Raw genomic sequence first — 19985 nt, forward strand, 5'->3', positions numbered from 1 at the left:
TATTATTGCTTTCAAAGTGCAACGGCCGCTTTTTTTCAATGTGGTGACAAACGCCGTTTGATTTTTTTCTTCATTTATTGCTTTGGTAATTTCTTGCATGCATTCAAATTTTCCTGTTAGCTTTTTGTTGGCCCTCAAGAGCACATAAAATGCGCTGCTCGACCATTCGACTGAGGTCCTTTGGGAGCCAAAGTCGTTGGTCGCCAACATGACCTGCGCGTCAAAGTACAAATGTAGACTGCAGTGACAATGCCCTTGTAGCAAACCAATCGTTCTTTCAGAAGGAGGCGGTGAAGCCGCGCATTTCCCGGTGGTAACAACCATGAACGGACTTTACTTAACAGTTTATAATTTTCCAGGCTATATCAACTGCTCGTCCTAATATGACTTCCCATTAAAGCATACGTGCGAGCCGCTAAATATTTCACGTTTTCTCGATCGAGAGATTTCATAGAAGCTATGCTTGATAACGAAAGTTGCATGTGTGCTGCCCCGGCAAAAGCCCGCACGCATGGTAATTCCCATTTTGGCTTCTTTTTCATTTGCCTTGGAATGCTTCCAGCGGATTCTTGCTCAGCTTCAACATCGCCAGGCACTTGAAGAAAAGAAAAGGAAGCCTCTGGCTGCCGGTTACCTTGCTCCTATTGAGAAGATACATAAGGTAAATATTATGACTCACTTGCTGCTTGTTTCAAAATGCATCGGGAGTAGAACCCAGTTGCTGCATTTTGCTGGCAATCTCCGTACTGATACCGACTGGCGGCTTATTATTAGTAGGAGTTACTAGGTGTTCTCTGACCGCAGGGGTAAATAAGTGATGTAAAATCCCGACCAAGTGCCCCCAGCCGCGGGCTGCGCCTATTTTATACTCCAGGGGTGTGTGGGATGAGATTTAACTGTTCGGCCTCAAGAGCACGATAGTGGTGTATATCGGCAGCCGGTGATGAGCCGTGTTCCCGCGGATTTTGGCACCGGCACTTAATGAAGCAGACATGACTCAAAGAACAGAAAAGAGAGAGAACTACTGCCGGAGGAGGTCCAGCCCCATCGTGGCATGCATTCTTGTTTAGCATGTGGCTGTGACGTGGCTGTGATTAGCGGCTGCCAACGACGCATTGATTACCGCGCTACCCTTCCGCTTTTAGTTTTAAGAACAGGCTGCTAAGAAGAAGGAACAATCGTAATTCGCGAGTGTGTGGTGTCTTGGTATTATGACAGAAATCCGGTTAGCTTTCTCCCGATGAGTTCGCACTGTTAATAATAGGCATGCTTCACTTCCTTTTTTACTGGTTTTTATTCGGCAGTGCCTAGTATGCAGCTGCCATGTCCTGATTGACTACTTGATATCCTATAGTACTGTGAAATTATTGGATATGTTTTTTTGTACTCCATCTTTACTTCGCTTCTTTGAATTATCCACTAGTTTTTTTTTTTTTTTCGGCACTTTTCTACAGCACCAGAAGCCTTACATGTAGGAAGTAGCATGTCTAATTTCTTGAGATGGTGTAATTGACCGAATTGATTGTGAAACCTTTCCGTGCGTTATCCTAACTGATAAGCACTCTCCTGACAGTCAGTCGCACGGCGCTCTTACATTAAGTTACTAGTGAATGCGGACTCAAATACGCCACACTAATGGAAATAAGTTTATATTTTCTACTGCCGTGAGTCAAGTTGACTGCGCCATTTTTAGCAGACTCCGAGCCTCAAAGCAAAATGACGATACTTTCCCAACTTCTGACTCAATCGCTGCAGAGGGTCGGCAATGAAGCGTCGAGGTTGGCGCCCAATTATTTCGCAGGTTGACAGCCCCGCTTATGTTCGTGATCGGCGTATGGCTGCTCGTGCCGCTGGTTGTGGACGGACCGCTGGCCAAAGAGCACCACCCGTCCATCTTCGCCACTTGCACGCGCAACTGGTGGAGGGCGCTCATCCATATCAACAACTGGAGCGACCTGCTGGACATGGCAAGCACGACTCCATGCTCTGTGGGCCCCAAAACAGCCCTTTGCTTTCAGGGGATACACACGCAACGCATTGCGTGGCACGGCGCTGGCTGTGAAAAGGCAACCCTGAACGAGACATAGATTTAATGCAGGCATTGAACGGGCGAAGTCACACGCTATGTCGAGCTGTCACTATTTAACCTACGCCAACTTCCCCGTCCTTGTACTCTTCCTTAGGTTCCAGCAATCAGCTTTGATAATAATATATGTGCAATCCATGTTTCATCCATGGGTTCTGCAATTCCTGAATTTCCACTCAAAAAGCACTCTGAACGTACTACGTTCATAGGAAAAGCATGGCAAAGTACTCTTGATTTATTTTCTTGTTTTTGGCAGCGTAAGCCTTTATTCTCTCTTCTTGTTTTCATGAAACATCGAAACATGGAACAAGCTTACAAATTATTTTCTAAAATTTTCCAAAACAGTTGGCGCCCGCTTATCAACTTTATTACGGGGTAAATAAAACAAAACTGAGCTGTTGTTTGTTGCGGTATATATTTGAATGAAAATCCTGTTCGCGAATGCGTCACGTGCAGTAAATAAGTTCGGTGTGGTTGTGGAAGAATATCCTAGAGCAGTATTTTTTATTGATGACAGTCATGCACCTCTGGATCTGTGCATCAAATGACGAGGCAATGTTTGTAACACGATGCGAGGATATCTGCGATGGTGCCTTAAAATTAATCTCTAAAGTAGCTGAATTGAAGATGTGTTGGAGCACGAATACTATTAAGTTTACAGGAAAGTTTCTGCACGGCCATTGAAGTTTTCATCGAAGAAACGGCTTCCAATCACATGTTTCACTGTCAGCAGTTGCGAGGTAAGAAGTTCCTCAAACTCAATGGAAGTGTTTTTTTTTTCTTCTTCTTATCACTGCCGCTATACTTGAAGACATTAAGTGCGTATAATCGGCGCCCCATGACAACCAGTGTCCTAACATTAACCTCACTTTTGTACTGAAAATGAATGCCAAGGTGTATAGTGGGAAAAAGACTTGCCGAGGGTTAAGTCTTGTAATTCCGTTGTGCAGTGCCTCCAGCACAGTTGGTACGTAAGCGTCGACTGGCAAATCTACATGTTCATCTGGATCATTCCCGTCGTCATGCTGAGGTAAACAGAGCTTCCCACCCGAGTGCGGCGGGCTCTCATGACGGAGTGGAGATCGATGACATGTGTTTACATTCCAGCCGCCCAAGATTCGGCCTGCTCTGCGCGGGTGCCCTGGCAATCGGGACGTCAGCCGCCGTCACCGTCAACGCTTACTTGTACTCCTACCAACCCCTGCCGTTGTACGGCCAGCCTGAGATCGAGTAAGCGCATGTCGGTTTGGAAGGGAGCGCATTGGGTGCTTCTTTTAAGGCCTAAAACGGCGAGCTGTGCAAGCTGGGTTTGGTAGCAGACATAGTGGTTGTAATGGTGGCGGGTATTTGTGTTCACCTAATTATCATAAGTGCGCAGAAAGGAATTAATGCAGCGCTTTTTTGTCAGGTTCATTTTGATAATGGACGCAGTTCGCTTTGGGTGGACTTTCCCTGGAGAGATGACGCGTTGCAGTTACGGTGTGCTGCGGCAATTTGAATGATAAAATTCACATAAAAATAAAAATAAAAATAATATCTTTACGTTAATCCGTTCTTCCTCAGCTGCGAGATGCACAAAAAAGAAATTGTAAAGAGGGGAGCCTGTGTTTGTCTTGTTCCTGCGTCGAGAGAGCTCCGCCCCTATTTAATTATTTTTTTTCCCATGGGAGAAGAGACAAACAGTTGCCCTGAATTCAGTGTTGCCCTGAAACACTATTATCAGTTTCAACTATATAAAAAAGTCAGAAGCAGAATACATGGAAGGTAGGAAGGACAGGACAAGGAGCGCTGTGTCCAGCTTTCGCTCGCAGTGTATCCTTGTTTGGCACATCATTTTTTAAAGTGCCTTGCCAGCTCCCCCACCTATTGATTTTGCACGATTAAATGAGGGCTGGCACCTTGGTTTGAGGAACCCCCGGCTTCGTTTGTCCGCTGACTTCCATCTTCTCGTCCTTCAAAGCAAATACTGTTTGGCTTGGTGCTTATCGACTCACCAAAAAAAAAAAAATATCTTTTGAAGATATCTCAAAGCGTGTAGTCACCGCACTGTTCTCAGTTTATAATGACCGCGTTTCTAAAATATTCCCTATAAATAACAATTGGAAAGCGAGGTATCCGCATGTCCAGCTTTCCTGGATGCCAGCTACCGGAGCCATCCTTCAGTCGTTAATGGGGAACACAGAGCAACTCAAGGGGGATATTTTAACCTCTATGTTTTTTTTTTGAAGGAAATCAGAGTGGAGCAGTTTCCAAAATTCTAAGATACTTGTAAGGTGTTGAGGGATGAGCCACAACATGCTCGACTGTTTGGCCCATTCATGATTTAACATGGGGCGAGGACAGCGCGAAATTTTCCCTGATTGCACCCTTAATTGAGCCATTGTAACTGCACGTAAATGACCTTCTCTCTTGGCGTACCGCTCAGCGGCTGTAGCAAAGAGTGTCACCTCTTGTCTAGCGCTGCGCTGTGGATAAAGACGTGCTGTTTTAAATGACCAAACTCCTCTTCTGCTTGGCGCGCACAGCAAGACACTGGATATGATGAAGTTCATCTACTATCGGCCGTACGTGCACGTCACCTCTTACGCCGTGGGCATAATGCTGGGCTACGTGGTCAGCGCTAATGCCGGACTGCAGCTGCCGCGCTGGGCGCGCGCCTCGCTTTGGGCCTTGTCCACAATGCTGGCGCTGCTCGTCGTCTTCGGGCCGTTCAAGTGGCTGCGCGGGGATTCGTGGAGGGGCGGCGACGCCGTGGCCTACGCCGGATTCAGCAAGCTGGCATGGGCACTGTCCCTCTCCTGGGTCGTCTTCGCTTGCGCCTCCGGCCGTGGAGGTGAGAACGTCGTTTCTAGATGCGATATGGACAACTTTTATTAGAATATCACTTCTGATTTCTTCGTTTACTATTTGGTATTTTTCTCCTCCAGGTGTCTAAATGTTGAGCAATGATCTTCATGGGCTTCTTGCTGATTGTTTCGATATCAAAATAGCTCGATACTAAGCAGCGTGTCAATGTAGGCGGGTTGAAAACTGAACTTATCAGTAGCTTACAGCATAGCAGGTTAAGCGAGTGTTAGAAGCCATTGTTTACTACGATGTATACCTTTGTTTAGCGCATGGTATATGTTGTTGCCTAGAGCGGACGACGTTTGACTGACCACTGTCATGGGTACTATTGGCAATGTGTGCCAGCTGCATGCTGGACGCTTTCCAGCAGACTATCGCAGATGTAATTGCGCTCTTTCTTGATTTCGAAGCAAAAAAAAAAAAAAGATCTCTCGTGGCTCCCTTCTTCCAGTCGCTAATCCTACGTGAAATGGTATGAGTGTCATATATCTATTGGCTGAGGGGAGAAGTGTGAATGTGCCATCGAGTGCTCTGTCGCTAAAGAGAACTGATTATCTACGTCTTAATAATTAGATTACGTGATTGTGTCTGTTTTGTGACATTTTGACTTTGCTTGCTTCTTGCTTTTGTTTTCCATATAATTTGCTTCCTCCATAAAATAAGGAACAGCCTAAAGCTACGCTACGCTCTTCGCCTTCTACTCCAGCTTGATTTCTTTGCGCATTGAGCTGAACGCATAAGCTAATGTTTTTACTGACGATTTTTTATAGTGGTTTCTCCATCAATTAATTTTTTTTTTCACTTGATACCAGTCATAACAAAGTAGATATTTAAGGTCGACGTAAAGAAAATAATATATCAAATACTTAGGGCAGTTGGAAAAATAATAGCTAAACCTTCACAATGCATTGCTTATACCAACGATTAAGAGGGAAATGACTACGGTTGACACAAGTAGCCAGAGCGCATGAGGTTGGCTTATTCTGCTTTTGTATCTTGGCCCACAGGCGTCGCCAACAGATTTCTGTCGTGGAAGCCGCTGATTCCACTCAGCAGGCTCTCGTATGGTGCCTACCTCATCCATTCCCCGCTCTACCTCATTCGCGCCGGCATTATGAGAGAGCGAATGTCTTTGCAACACTTCAACCTGGTACGTGCTGCAAGCCAAGTATTTTTGCTTTTATATCATTCAGGAGCTCATTTATTTCATTTTAGTCTCCGAAGATGATTTTCAGAACCTTGTAAAATTATGTGACCTGCCCTGCCGAGCGGCAGCCATTTCCGACACTTTAATTTTGCCGCCCTCGTTGGCAACGCCTATTCGGAACGCTTTCTTTATTGTTCCCCCCCCCCCCCCCTTTTTTTTTTTCGAAGTCTCTGACTCTTGCATCGGTAAATTTGACTTCATTGCGCACACAGCTTAGAGGACTGAGGCCCGATGCTTATCAGTGGAATAAGAATTGCTCGCAACAGTGACAGGGCAGTCACGTGCATGAAGAACAAAGCTGAATCATCTGTGCTGTCCAGTTACCTACGCCTACTATGTGTTTTGTGAATCCTGCACGTGTTCAGTTGGTACCACATCCAGTTTCCGAAAAACTGCATGACTTAAGCGAGTCATAGCCTGGTAGAATGCAACATTCCAATGAGATTATTATATCGTGAGAAGTCTTCCTACCATGTTAAATAAATACTCACCTAATAGCGGTAAGGTTTTGTTACTTCCTTTAAACTAATCCGTGAAATGTTGATATGAATGCATATCTTTAAGCAAACTGTACTGTCTTCTGGCGCGTCTATGCATAATTTAAATGTATTTTTTTGCATTACCTTGACCTTTTGTACACCGGTTATTGTTCTTTTCATACATTTATGTAAGCGGGACTTGTCTGCTGCCGTGATTACAGGGGTAGTCGCCCCGTCGAGCTGCTCTTCGAAACAGCTTTTTAGCGGCTGCTCCCTTCTTTATATTAAAGGAAATAAAGGTTATTATTATATTATTATTATTATTATTATTATTATTATTATTATTATTATTATTATTATTATTATTATTATTATTATTATTATTATTATTATTATTATTATAAATGCCATTTTTGACGGTTCACAAAGCCTGAAGATATTTGTCTTGGTGACAAAACAATACCTATCTATAACGTCTGAAACATAGTTCCTTCTACTTTGGGCTTACTTTGTCCTTCTGCTAAGACTACTAAAACGAAGTCTTCTTTCCGGGATTGGTGGCAAAAGGCAGTGTAATAATCCTCCTTTTTCACAAAATGTGGCGCCCTCTAGGAGTGGTTGAAAATTCGTCTGCTACTGGTTGAAAACACCCCTGGGAGATGAAGCCGCCAGCGAAATGATGGTGTGTGTTCCTGACAGCTACCGCCATCTATCGCATACGCCTGTTACTAATATTAACTACACAAGGCCTCAGAGATCGGCTACGGCTGCGCCGATCGGGAGGTCAAGAACTGCGCATGCGCAGCTGGGGTTAGTGGCTTGTTTTCAACCAGGAAAGAAGCGCGCATGAGCAGTCTTGTGAAAAAGGGGAATTTAAGCAAACAAATTCATGTGTTATAAAGGGCAGTTATTTTGGGCAGAAACTAAAACAGCCTTGTTATATGCTGCAGGTATCGTTTCAGCTGCGCGCGTACTTAACTCAGTAAATTCTCCTTATGGCTGGATGACGGGAAGGAGCATATTGGGAGACAAGGTCAGAAACACTAGCCCCATGCTGATGAATTACTGATACGGTGGTTAGCGTTACGTAATTTTTTTTTTTTTTTTTTTACGAGGGTGCAATGGAAATTAATCTCGGAGACAGCTTCGCTAATAATGCTTAGGGTACTTTTTATAGTTCGGTTCCTTGCCAATGTTCGTCAACGGCAAAAAATAGTAACATGTTCTTGAACGTGACTAGCTGGTGAGGCTGTTGTCGCCATGTACACGTGCCAATTCAAGGGTGTGTGGCACCTACTCGGACACCTGTACATCTATCGCCAATTTATGTACGCACCAAAACCGACTAAAATTATTTCAGCAACACTGTCATGCTTCGACCCATCATATTTCAGGACATGACGGAAAGAATAATCGGCTGTGAAATTCACCCCCTCATAGGTTATCCACTGGATGGGTCTTTTAAATGGTAATGAAAATAAAAAAGCTCCGCCAAGGGGTCTTGTCAAGTTTTCAGCAAAGGTCCTTCATGTTTCAGTTATCTGTTCTCGTTTATTATGTGCAGGGTTTTTAATGACGAACTGAAATCGCTGTTTCAAACGGCAGTTAGCGAGCCTCATGAATACAAAGAATGTAGAATCACAACGACCACCTGAACTTATATAGTTGCTGACTAATTGTCATCAGCAGTGATTGGAATTTCATTACACGTAGAACTTCGCGCGTCATTGCGTTGAAATGCATATCAAACGGCCGGGCGCATTGAACCTGCAACAGTGGTATAAGAGCGGGACGATACCGGTATACTACACCGGCAGTGCGGCATATAAAGGTTGAAATAAGGGCTGTGTCAGTCGCAAACATGAGATTTAGCGTTCTGCTGTGCAATGCTTACTAAGAGTCTTCTAGAATATTGCACGTAACGAAGCGCCAGCTATAATTATAAACTTCTTTTTATTCCGTGACTACATTATTAATTTACTAAGTGAAGATTAGTGCTCGAGTCTAGCGTAAAGCTCTACGATCGAGCTCTATACGTCTGGGCATGACCAGGCTTGGTCAGCATATACAAAGGTTTGACTGTTCATTTCACTGCCTTGGAATGAACGCAGGTGAAAGACTTCTTCGGCTGTCTGACAATGTCGTTTTTGATGGCCTACCTGCTGTACCTAGTGTGCGAGGCACCCGTCGCATCGCTGGAAAAGCTGATTCTGGCTCCAGCGACTCGCCGCATCCAGGCGGATGCGCAGAAGGACTCCACGTCTGACGCCCTGCAGGCCGAGCGAAGCCGGGAAGAAGTATGCGTCACGGTGGCCTCTGCCCAGCAGCACGTGATCTCCGAGTCAAAATGTCGTCTTTAGATCCACTGTGCTCGTAAGGCAACAGTCGCCACTTCACGCCAGCACTTTTAAATGCGACAGCCGTCCCGTGCAACGGCGCTGGTCTCTTCGCCCGAGGCTTGTGCAACAGCGGATGCCACCGCCTTCCCGAGCGAGACTCGTGACCGGTTGATGTGTGTAGCCTTGTAGGCAGCACGAAAAACACCTGCTCAGGACTTTGGTTACCACGCCACGACAGTGCAAAGTCACCCAGCTTGTGTAGGTTTGCTGCGCGTGGTTCAAGGAGCGTTTCCCGCCGAGGGTGGAGAAACGTCTTTACCAGCCGGCCTTTGAACCTGAAGCAAATTTCCGTTTTGTGTTTTTTGACGGAGGGCAGCTGCCAGAACATTAGGCGGCATTTACTTGGCTGCATTGTGAGTGCGTCACAGCCCGTAGGTGCAGCCACAGCTGCGATATGGCACCGTGGAGGGCATCGATGGTTTCGCGATGGCGGTGCCCCACTGGGCCTCAGCTGAAAGTTAAGAGCCCGCAGCTTGGCCACATTCCCTTCCGATTTCAGTGATTTCCACTTTTTCGCCGGGTTCACCAGCTAGTGCTCCCAGAGGACAACACCACAGTCTCGCTTTTTCCGACGGAAGTGCTTCTTTTACAGCTTCTCCACTACTCGTCTTCGCGTTTTCATGCAATTTAGTATTCACAGCCATGTCTCGAGCCACCATTGTCTGGCTTAGCGATTTTGTTAGCAGCCACTTTGTCGCGGCCGTGTAAACGTCGCTACAAACAAACTTTCAAAAGAACAGTGAAGGAACATGAATGAACAGTGAGTTAAAGAGAGGAGGGAGAACGTAGTCGGTTTTCAGTTGCATATGGTGAGGTCAATGGCATTGTTGTTGCATTTGAGTTTCCCAACTTGAACAGAGAAATAACGCTCCGTGCAAGGTTCTCGCGGGTCATAGTAAAAACTGCTTGGTGAAGATGTCTTTAAAGAGCAGTAGTTCAAGCTTTTTCGCGCAGGCCATGAATGGTTATGTTATGTTATGCTATGTTTTTTTTTTTTTCAGTGTTGTGTTTCTATGCACACAGGTCAGGTCAGCATAACAGATTCATGTCGGCAGAACGTGAGGAACATAGACGGGAACATGGAGGTATACCAGCATTGCGAGCTCAAAAGAATGTCTTGCAGCAGACGCTTGGCGGTACTGGTGCGGAGCTGTCCTTCAAGCTATACGAGTGCTTGTGGAAGAATCTGAAGCCTTTCATGCGGCTTTGTCGATTGAAAAGACAGAACTAGCATTTTCTTGTACATAGAAAAGCCACTCACTACCTCCTAGGTTTGGTTGTTTCGTCATATCTCATATGATGCATATTTTTCGCTTATCAATCGTGAATACACCATATTAAACTGACCACACTCCATTCGAGCTCTCATTCACCATCAGCGATAACATTAAAAGCTGCTGGCACTCGCGAAGCGGAGCATATATTTTTGTGCTCTTACCACAACGGCGTACGGCTCAGTGAGCGTTATATACACAGGAGCTCGGTTGTGCCAACTATCTGGTCAAGTCCTCGTGATTTCTGGTCATGTCGTATCTATACCGTAGAGATAACGGAGTGCCGTAAACATTTCAGCACTGCCATGTATAGAGCATAAGCCACAAACCAGTGCGGTTCTTGGACCATGTTGACTCTGTGTGAAAGATCTACGCAATAAGTTATTCTGCGAGACATTTATGTATATATGCTTTAAAGAAAAGCTCATACGCCACAGATTAGCATCAACTAGTTATTTTTCTTTATTTAGTCGCACAATGAAGAAAGGCGGAATCGGTGTCGAAGAAAACGGAGCTTTCTCATTCTTATTGGTCCTGTGCTATCAGTCGGGAAGTCCTTCGTTACGTGCATTAAAATTGTGGTACCCTGGCAATACTAGGTGGCAATATAGCGCTGTGCAAGTTATTTCATAGAAGTACTCAAATCGCAAACGTTTCACCAGATCTCAAATGCCATTACTTGTTGCACTTTGCACAGTTTCACCTTCATTTTGTGCAAAGAAAAGGATAGACAATGGTAAAGAGGTAGGGTGGGGGAGGTGGGGCGGGAGCTGGGACATAGAAGCAAGGAGTTTTAATGAATGCGTAGCTGAGCTGAAAATTGTTAAGAATTAGAGGAATTTTTTCATCTATAGCCAAGAGGATGTTTACTTTTCACAGTGCATCTTGCAGACATTTCAGGTTTATGGCCAGTTCGATCCCTGTATCGAAATACATATTCTACGAAGTTTGCAAATCTCATTATGAAACAGCAGCTTTATTTTTTAGTCGGTCTGATATGCTTAACGTTATAAATTATATAGTTGCAAATTTGTCTGAGACGAGTGCCGAGGCTGATAGTTCTCTTACTTCACGAACAAATACGCGGTTATTTCATTACATATGCGGTGATCTCGCTCTCCCTCCCCCCCCCCCCCCCCCTTTTTATACACTCATTGCCTGTTTCCGATCTATTTATTTGTGACCCAGAATTAAATTAAGAGAACGTACTACTGTATAAATTTATAACTCACTTAGGGTCCTCACATCTTTGGTGAGCAGAGTAGTAGTCGCATATTTTTCTCTTGCCAATGTTTTGTGTTCGAGCAGCGCTTTAACATACTTGCACAGTGACATCATTACGTTACTACGTTACTTCTGCTGCGCACGTTAAAGGATGGGCTGAGTGCGCTGCCCGTGGTGTCATTAGGCCACTTCTGCGCATTATTTCGGATCTTTAGGCGAAAATATCTGGCGCGAAACTTCATTACTTAATCGTCACACGCCTATTGGTCGAGCTTTGACGAATACGGCCTTTCAACCGGACATCATTTTGCATACAGCCTCGTCGCACGCGCGGTACACGCCACCTTTTCTTCCCCACGAGTACAAACGCAAAACGCAAGAAGCATTTATTAAAGGCGTCAACAGCACAATAGCACTCTGTTCATGAAGCTGTTCGCATTTGCATTTGGTCCGTGATTGATGGTCAAACGTGCATGCGTGTATTAATTACCGCCGAAAGGAAAGGGAAGAGGTCGAATCACAGACCGTTCTCATCTGCGAAAAGCTTCCTGAATCCGGGGTTCTCTTTTCTTGTTTGCCCAGTGCGGATATCTGCATTGTGGGGTCCCCACCTATTCCTACCGTTCAGATTCTGATGTTCTCCGGACACCTCCAGCTAGGATGTTCTTCCTAGTATTCGTCCTGGTCACTTAGACGTTTGTGTATGTTGTAAATATTGTATTGTATGTGTTGGTATCATGAAATAATACATACCTGCTATTCAAGATTTTCATGTCATTAAATGAATTTCTATGTGACCTTGTGGTCTGTCTCTTTATTTTATTCCGCTAAACTAAGATCCGCGCAATGGTAGATTGGGCGCTTTGGTATGAGTTCATTACGAAAAACGAGCGCGGAATTAACGGCGCAGACATACGAAGGAGGATAAACAGTATGCGTCGCTCATGCTGTGTGCCCCTAACCTTCTGTGCGTGTCTTTTAGCGTCGTTTTTGTCTACGGTAGGCAGAAGTGAACTCACTGAAAAGCCTACGTTTTCACTGAGTGGTCCTAGCTGGCCTCCTGTTACCAAACACTTCGTCGCTGGCTCAACGCTGGCCGCAGCAGCCGCATTTCAACGCCGGTTAAACTCAAGAGCAGTTCGACTGGGATACAGGAGAGCTTTCTACAGGGTTAGTTCTTGTTGCATGATGTCAAGAAGCCAGCGCAAAATACGGGCGAAGGACAAGAAGGAGGACATAAGGCACATTCACGAGCGCTCGTGAACATGTCCTCCCTATCGTCCTTCGTCCGTATTTTGCACTGGCTTCTTCACATCATCCATTGGGAACGCAGTGCTCGCAGGCGACCTGTATAGGTGACGGAAGCTAGTGTGAAGCATCAGTATATACAACTGTTCCGACATCACATGGTCAAATTCACAAATAAAAAGATGAAAATAAACCCATTCAAGCCTCGGCTGTCATATCAGCAAACTAAGCGATAACTAAGCAAGAGCTCAGTAAGAAAAGGCAAGGAGCCTTTGCATATTTTATATCAGCATAAACATTCTTTTCTTATTGGAGCCATATTTTATATCAGCCCTTATTTTATATCAGTAACCAGGCTGCAAGGTTTGTTTCTCAGGTGTGTTTAGAGCCCTTGATCTATCCCAAAGGCAAAAATGGTCTTCACAGATAAGCGGGAGTGGTTTTCTTCCCGTACATGGGATTGAGAATTTGAGATGTTCCATAAACGACGCAATACAGGGCTAAAGAGCAAACCGCTCAGCCTGGTTACATTTGGCAAAGACGATACATGCCAAACACACAATAACCGCAACACTGCAAAGGGATGAATACTAGAAATGGATAATGCGTTTTTGTTTTCCCCTAAGGATTGGCGTAATTACTCGGTTTGTCTAAATCAGCTTTGGTTTCTCCGCGAGGCATTAGAATTTCCATTGAGCGAATGATTTATGAAAGTGGAGACGCCTCGTAATTCACATTTCTGGAAAAAAATAAATAATTTGAGCGATTTTGGTATTCAGCTTTCACTCGCCCAATCAGGACATTGTGCTCCAAATGGAGTGCGCTTAACGCAGCAGGATGGTGTTACCGTCACAGGAAGCCCAGAGCCTTTTCTCGTTTGGTAGTTTGCGAGGCGATCACTTGGGAGAGCTGCGATCTCTGCTGGCGTAAAATACCCGTGGGGCGCAACCTGCCTTCTCCTTTTCGTCAACCCCCTCTACAATGGTTATTTACGTATAGCCGACCATGCGCTGCTGTCTGGCGTGGACAACCCCGACGATAAATCCCAAAAATGCAGACCGTACAACTGTCTGTGTCAAGTACAGGAGTTCGAAAATATTCATGAGGCATAATATAGCACGTATGAAAGTCGATCAAACAATAGACAGGGTGACGCAGTTAAACTCTAACTCGTAGTAGTTTATTGGGTAAATACACAGACTTCACCCGCCTTCAAAAATAACGTCCAGTTATCAGTTCATTTATCATGATTATGATAAGCCGTCAGGCTTGATATCACGACGCTCAGTTTACCGTGCACCGAGCTTGCGAAGACGATAGAACCATGAACAGTTTTAAGTTTACCCGGGTGCTTTTTGATGCGGTCTGATCAGCTTGCACCAACCGAAGGAAAAAAAAAAAGGAAAAACACCCTTGCTCAGCATACCACGTAATGTTACATAACAAATTTCCCTGATACATGTTTTGGTTATTTGCATTTATAAACCCTCGCCTGTAAAAACGTACAAGAACGATACAAAAGCATTGAAGTCAAAGCTTTATTTTTGTCACCCCCACGGAACGTAAGCTAATCTCATCGGAAAGTAAGTAGAGTTCGGATATAAATTAGAGTGCGTTATTTCAGTAACAATATAAAAAAAAATAAGAATCAATGTTCTTACACTCCCTTTCTGCTCGCTTCAGGTGCAACGCAGCGAAAGGAAGAATAAAAAACTAGGTTACGCTGTTTACCTTGGGGTGTTCCAATCAATGGCCACAGTAGCTGTGTTATGCGGCTTCTACAGCGGTACTGTTGAAATCCTTACGTGCCCCTTACTCTAACACTTAGCAGCGTAATTGAATTTCGTAAATATTAAAGAACCAAGAGCAGTTATTTGTTTGGCAGGCAAGTTTTTCCGCTCTCATTACGCGTTCACTGTTGCCATCATGATAGGGTAATTTCTTGACTATGATGGTGGCTTTAGCCTAACTGATTAGTACTGAATGAGCTGCAGTCGAAGGATAGGTTTTGTTCGGTTGATAGGTTTTAACGTCGAAAAGCGGCTGAGGCTATAAGGAACGCCGAAGTGTAGGGTTCCGGAAATTTCGATCCTCTAGGGTTCTTTAATGTGCACTGGCATCGCACAGTATACAGAAGCCATGCCTTTCGCCTCCATCGAAACGTGGCCACCTGGCCGAGACTTGATCCCACGTCCTTGGGTACAGCAGCCGAGTGCCGTAACCACTGGCAGTAACACCACGCGCGCGCGCGCATGCACACACACACACACACACACACACACACACACACACACACACACACACACACACACACACACACACACACACACACACACACACACACACACACACACACACACACACACACACACACACACACACACACACACACACACACACACACACGCGCGCGCGCGCACACACACGCACACACACGCACACACACACACGCACACACACACGCACACACACGCACACACGGCACACACACAGAAGCACACACACACACACGCACACACACACACACGCACGCACACACACGCACACACACACGCACACACACGCACACACACACACATACACACACGCACACATACACACACACATACACACACACGCATACACGCACACACACACGCACACACACACACACGCACGCACACACACACACACACGCACACACACACACACGCACACACACACGCACGCACACACACACACACACGCACACACACACACACACGCACACACACACACACACACACGCACGCACACACACACACACACACGCACGCACACACACACACGCACACACACGCACACACACACGCACACACACACACACACACATACACACACGTACACACACACACGCACACACGCACGCACGCACACACACACACACATACACATACGCACACACACACGCACGCACACACACACACAGAAAGAGAGCCGTGGTCGGACCTCTTTTTGGAGGCTGCTGCTTGTTTAAAACAATGCAATGAAGTCCTAGCTTGCACTCGTCTTGCCATATTCTTGCATCAGCGAAAATCAGACCCTCGAGAAATTTTTTTTTGCATCTATCGTTCAAAGCCTGTGATAAGAAGAAAATGGTGCATCAGGCATATATGTGCCTCTTATGTCTGAAAGAGATTGAGTTGTCAACACAAAGTACAAATTATATTTTTAGCATAAGTACTAAACGAAAAGTGCCCTAGCAAAAAGTCTCAATGCTCGTCCATTGCTATAATAGAAAGTCAGTCAGTGAGTCAATCAATCAATCGTGTGCTCCATGTGACAAGGTCCACCCGTTGGTATTGGTGCTGACACACTTCCGCATAATAATGACCAAAACGTGAAGCCGCATTAAGGTCTGACGCTAAAATATATTGAAGTTACCAGATAAATATATCAAGCCTAGTGGAATAATTATTATGTAAAACTCAGTACAGGAATGATGTAAAAGTCTACAGACGAAACATTTGAGCAGGTTGCATGAAAATCCGAATTATTTGGACAATCGAAACGCATCGATTGAAATTCAGTAGTAATATTAGTAAATATTGGTTGCGTATATACATGAGCGACGTGCCTAGGTGGCATGCAGATTAGAGAATGAAAAACTGCCAGACGTCACTGGATGCGTTGAAAGCGGTCCTACGAATAAAAAATCTGAAGGGCACTTTGGACCACAAGGCGAAAGCCATTATATATAGGGTGGTGGATCGTAGCCCTCCACTACGGCATCTCTATCGCCCTACCTATTTCACTCACACCTTCCTCCCTTCCTTTACGGCGTGATACATGTGTCCGCGGAGAATTGCGACAGATACTGTGCCTTTTCTATCTTGTAAATCAGTTTGTAATGTCGCTGATGCCTTCTGTACTAACGCCTCCTAGACATCTGGGTCTGCTTCTGTTTGCTGTGTGGTGCGGCGTTCGAGGAAGCGGTAAAATAAAAGGCGCGCTCAGCTTCATACATGCCTGAATCGCCTGGTGACGTCATGACCTGTCGTGACGGTACATCGCGCGCACCTTGTCGAACACAACCAGCATTTCAGTGAACGCATCAAAGTTCGCCGGCGTTCTATAATTAGTTTACAGGAAAGGGAAGACGCAGTATCTGTCACGCGCGGAATCCCGCTATCATATTCACGGTAGACAAGGGGAATTATGAAGAGCGCGTTCCACGATCCGGTGCGTAGCGCAGTTGGTAAAGCGCTGGGCTGGGGATCCAAGGTATAGAGGCTCGATTCTCGGAGGAGAGAAAGTTATTAATTTATTTCACTCGCTCTCGGAAACTTGACACCTCTGTTGACAATCTTCTACTGACAACCTTTTGTCGACTTTTTTCTTTAAGGCTATCGCCCTAATATACCGACAATTCAGCTTGGGCACTTTGTCACGGGCACAGAAGTGTTCCACACTCAGATGGCTGCATTGGTTCGAGGAATTTTTTACACTCCAGACAAGCGACATCCCTTAGTAAGGTGCCTCGCCGAGCAAAATGATCTAGACGGGCCTTATATAATTAAACCAGTGCTCCATCTTCGAACTAAATGTGAACGGGAACTCCCTGTAACTTTGACGTCTTCTTTAAATGCATCTGGAAGCCCGGCGAAAATCTCAAATTCTAGTGTCGAGAGAAACTGGTTCATTTCTTCATCACGGATTCGTAGCGCTCAAAAGAAGCCTGTTCCCAAAAGGCTCCAACCAGTTTCCTCTATTAACCGCAGAGGCAGCACTGCATGCTTTATCGTGCATTGGACGGTTATTTGTGCCGAGCCAAGAATGGGAAACACTCTTCCTCGCTATGCTCTAAACCCAATCGTATTCTTAGAGACTGTGGACGCATTCTGCAGCCAGGTACCACGGTTAGTTTATTCTCTAATAAAGGACCGAGAGCTTGTTTATACGCTTCGAACTCCATGTGCTCCTAATGTAGGCCTACAGTGGACTTCGGACACAGCACCTACTCATTGCAACACACGTTTTGCGGCGTCGTTCATTCAGCGCATTTCCGTGCACCAACGGCTACTACAACCTTCAGCTGCCACTTTCTCGTCATCGTCACCAAGGCTTCCGCAACGTGGAGTGTCTACCAGACGAACTAGGACCTCAGCATATACTGGCGCTTGTGTCACTTTCGGCTCAGCGAGAGTACACTTTCCCCTTCTGGCTACAGCCAGGCCGTGCCGGGCTTGGGTCCCCCGGAATGTCACGGGGACTTCAGCTGAGAGGAAAAATGTGTGTGCACAGACAGCTTTTGCGAAGTAGAACCAGAGCACATGATGGAAGAATGGCAAGGCAGCACTTACACTATCAGAGCGAGCCGCTGAGGCTTGCCAGTTTCGACGATCCCGATTATTGCTAAAATTTGGCAACAAATATAAAAAATGGTCAATCAATTAATCAATCAATTAATTAATTTTAACTTCAGAAGTTGCAACCGTGAGGACTTGAAAGTGTACCACATTTTTTTTTTTGCCGGGGTCTCATTTCGCCTTAAAGGAGTATAGACACCATTTTTTGAAGCGTCGGAAGGAATACGATTGCTTTCCTGGTTATACAGAGATGCTCCCCAAGCAATCCCAACCTCGCACGTTTCCGCGAAGATATTTTATTTTGATTTTACAAACAAGCAAGCAAGTACTCCGTTTTTCAAAACCCATTGGCATCGACATCTCTGTGACGAAACGTGTGCATAGGTAAACAACATGACGTCATCAAACAACTCTGACGTGGAGTCGGCAAAGCAAAGAGCAGGGACGACACATGGCCGGACTCGAACAGCGCCGCCACCGCTTCCGGCCGTGCCCTGAGAAAGAAATCCGCTTATGCTCGCTTTACTCGATGGCTTCTTCGTTGGTGCATGTTACAATTACCTCAGCGGTGTATACGTATGGAGACTGCCTGCTAAACTCAGGCCCCAATAGCATGCCTGCACAAGTGTAGGGCTACGGCAACGGTGCCTGTCGATGGCGCGCCGGGAACATACTGCGCCGCTCCCCGCCTACGCTAGACGTCGCTAGCCCTAACTGGTTTCACATCGAAGCGCCAGCGAAAGGCGCTTCAGAACGAGCTAACGCTGTAAAAAACGTCGGAGTTTAGCGCCGCTTTACAGGCAAGCCCATCTCTTAAAATAATTTCTTGCTTTGCGCGACGCCTTCAGCAGCGGAGCTAGCTGACATCAGGTGCGTGGCGCCGGGCAGCAGCTGTCGGAAAAAAAAAAAAAAGTTCGTTTGTATCACTATAGTTATTTCTACAGGACCTCCGTATTGGCCGAATAATCCTCGTGATTTAATCGTGACTGATAGTCCTTTGTACAAATAGCTATGTAAGCGAATGAACAGCGATCTGCGATAGCTAGATTGCCGATAGCGGATGCTGAGGCAGCTATGACTTGAGAGTCGATCGCGGCGGCCACGGCTTTACGCACCCAGATGATTGCCTTGACTGCGCCAGATGGCGCCACAGGCTTGGACGGCGGCACGCAGGCCTGCCGCGTCGGGACCAATCAGCGCGTGAACAGGCGTGAGCACGGGAGCCATCGGGAGAGCTTACGGGTTACGGTGGCTGATCGCGTCATTACTAAAACATTTTTTTTAGAACAGCTTGGCTCACAGCGTTGGCCAACCGGACTGATAAAGCAGCATCTTTACGGTTCCTTTGTTCAACATTCCTACCAGTTGACATTTCCTGCGTGTCAACCCACCAAGCTTTCGTGGCTGCTGCTGATTCCTGCTTCGTCGCTTGAGTCGCAGGTGAGCGGGTCGGGATTAAAGTGCCCGGCAATGTTAGCAACATCCACGCTATTGGGCGAAACAACGTCGCAGTACTAATTATGCTACGCTGAAGCGCTGCTCGACTACGATATTTTCGTGCACGTGCGACAGCAAGCAGACGAAAAACGCGACCCGAATGCGTCATCAGATTTTGTGTTTACGCGATCACCAACTTTGCCAGTAGGGGGCGCTCGTGTGGCGTTCTCGTATCTTTGACGTCATCTCGCGCTCGTGTCCGGAGAGATCGAAACCGAAACTGGCCCTGATAAATGCACTGATAACAAATTCATTGATCTGTGCTGGGGCTTTTTGGTCGCAGTCCCTCTGTTTTGGACCACTGTGGACCGATTAAAGCAAAAATACCGGAACAGAAAATGTACGTGTCTATACTCCTGTAATCAATTAAGACGTGTGAAAACAAGGTTTCGCATGG

The 19985-nt window shown here is 45.8% G+C and overlaps 2 protein-coding genes across 2 annotated transcripts in view; both read left to right on the plus strand.

Moving 5' to 3' along the window:
* LOC146202459 (nose resistant to fluoxetine protein 6-like) overlaps nt 1-2087 on the plus strand; it is a 29430-nt gene extending 27343 nt beyond the window's left edge. Inside the window, exons 7-8 of the mRNA XM_084601382.1 lie at nt 563-661; nt 1802-2087. Coding sequence (XP_084457508.1) covers nt 563-661; nt 1802-2087 — 385 coding nt within the window. The remainder of the gene's footprint in view (nt 1-562; nt 662-1801) is intronic.
* A 940-nt stretch (nt 2088-3027) lies between these two features.
* LOC146202460 (nose resistant to fluoxetine protein 6-like) lies at nt 3028-11028 on the plus strand. The gene is made up of 5 exons (XM_084584695.1): nt 3028-3116; nt 3194-3316; nt 4612-4919; nt 5941-6083; nt 8731-11028. The coding sequence occupies exons 1-5, from the start codon at nt 3082-3084 to the stop codon at nt 8977-8979; spliced, it is 858 nt and encodes a 285-aa protein (XP_084440821.1). The 5' UTR covers nt 3028-3081; the 3' UTR covers nt 8980-11028.
* Nucleotides 11029-19985: the final 8957 nt, after the last annotated feature.

The sequence above is a fragment of the Amblyomma maculatum genome, chromosome 1 (genome assembly GCF_055883805.1).
Source record: "Amblyomma maculatum isolate TAMU_Amacu chromosome 1, ASM5588380v1, whole genome shotgun sequence".
NCBI lineage: Eukaryota > Metazoa > Arthropoda > Arachnida > Ixodida > Ixodidae > Amblyomma > Amblyomma maculatum.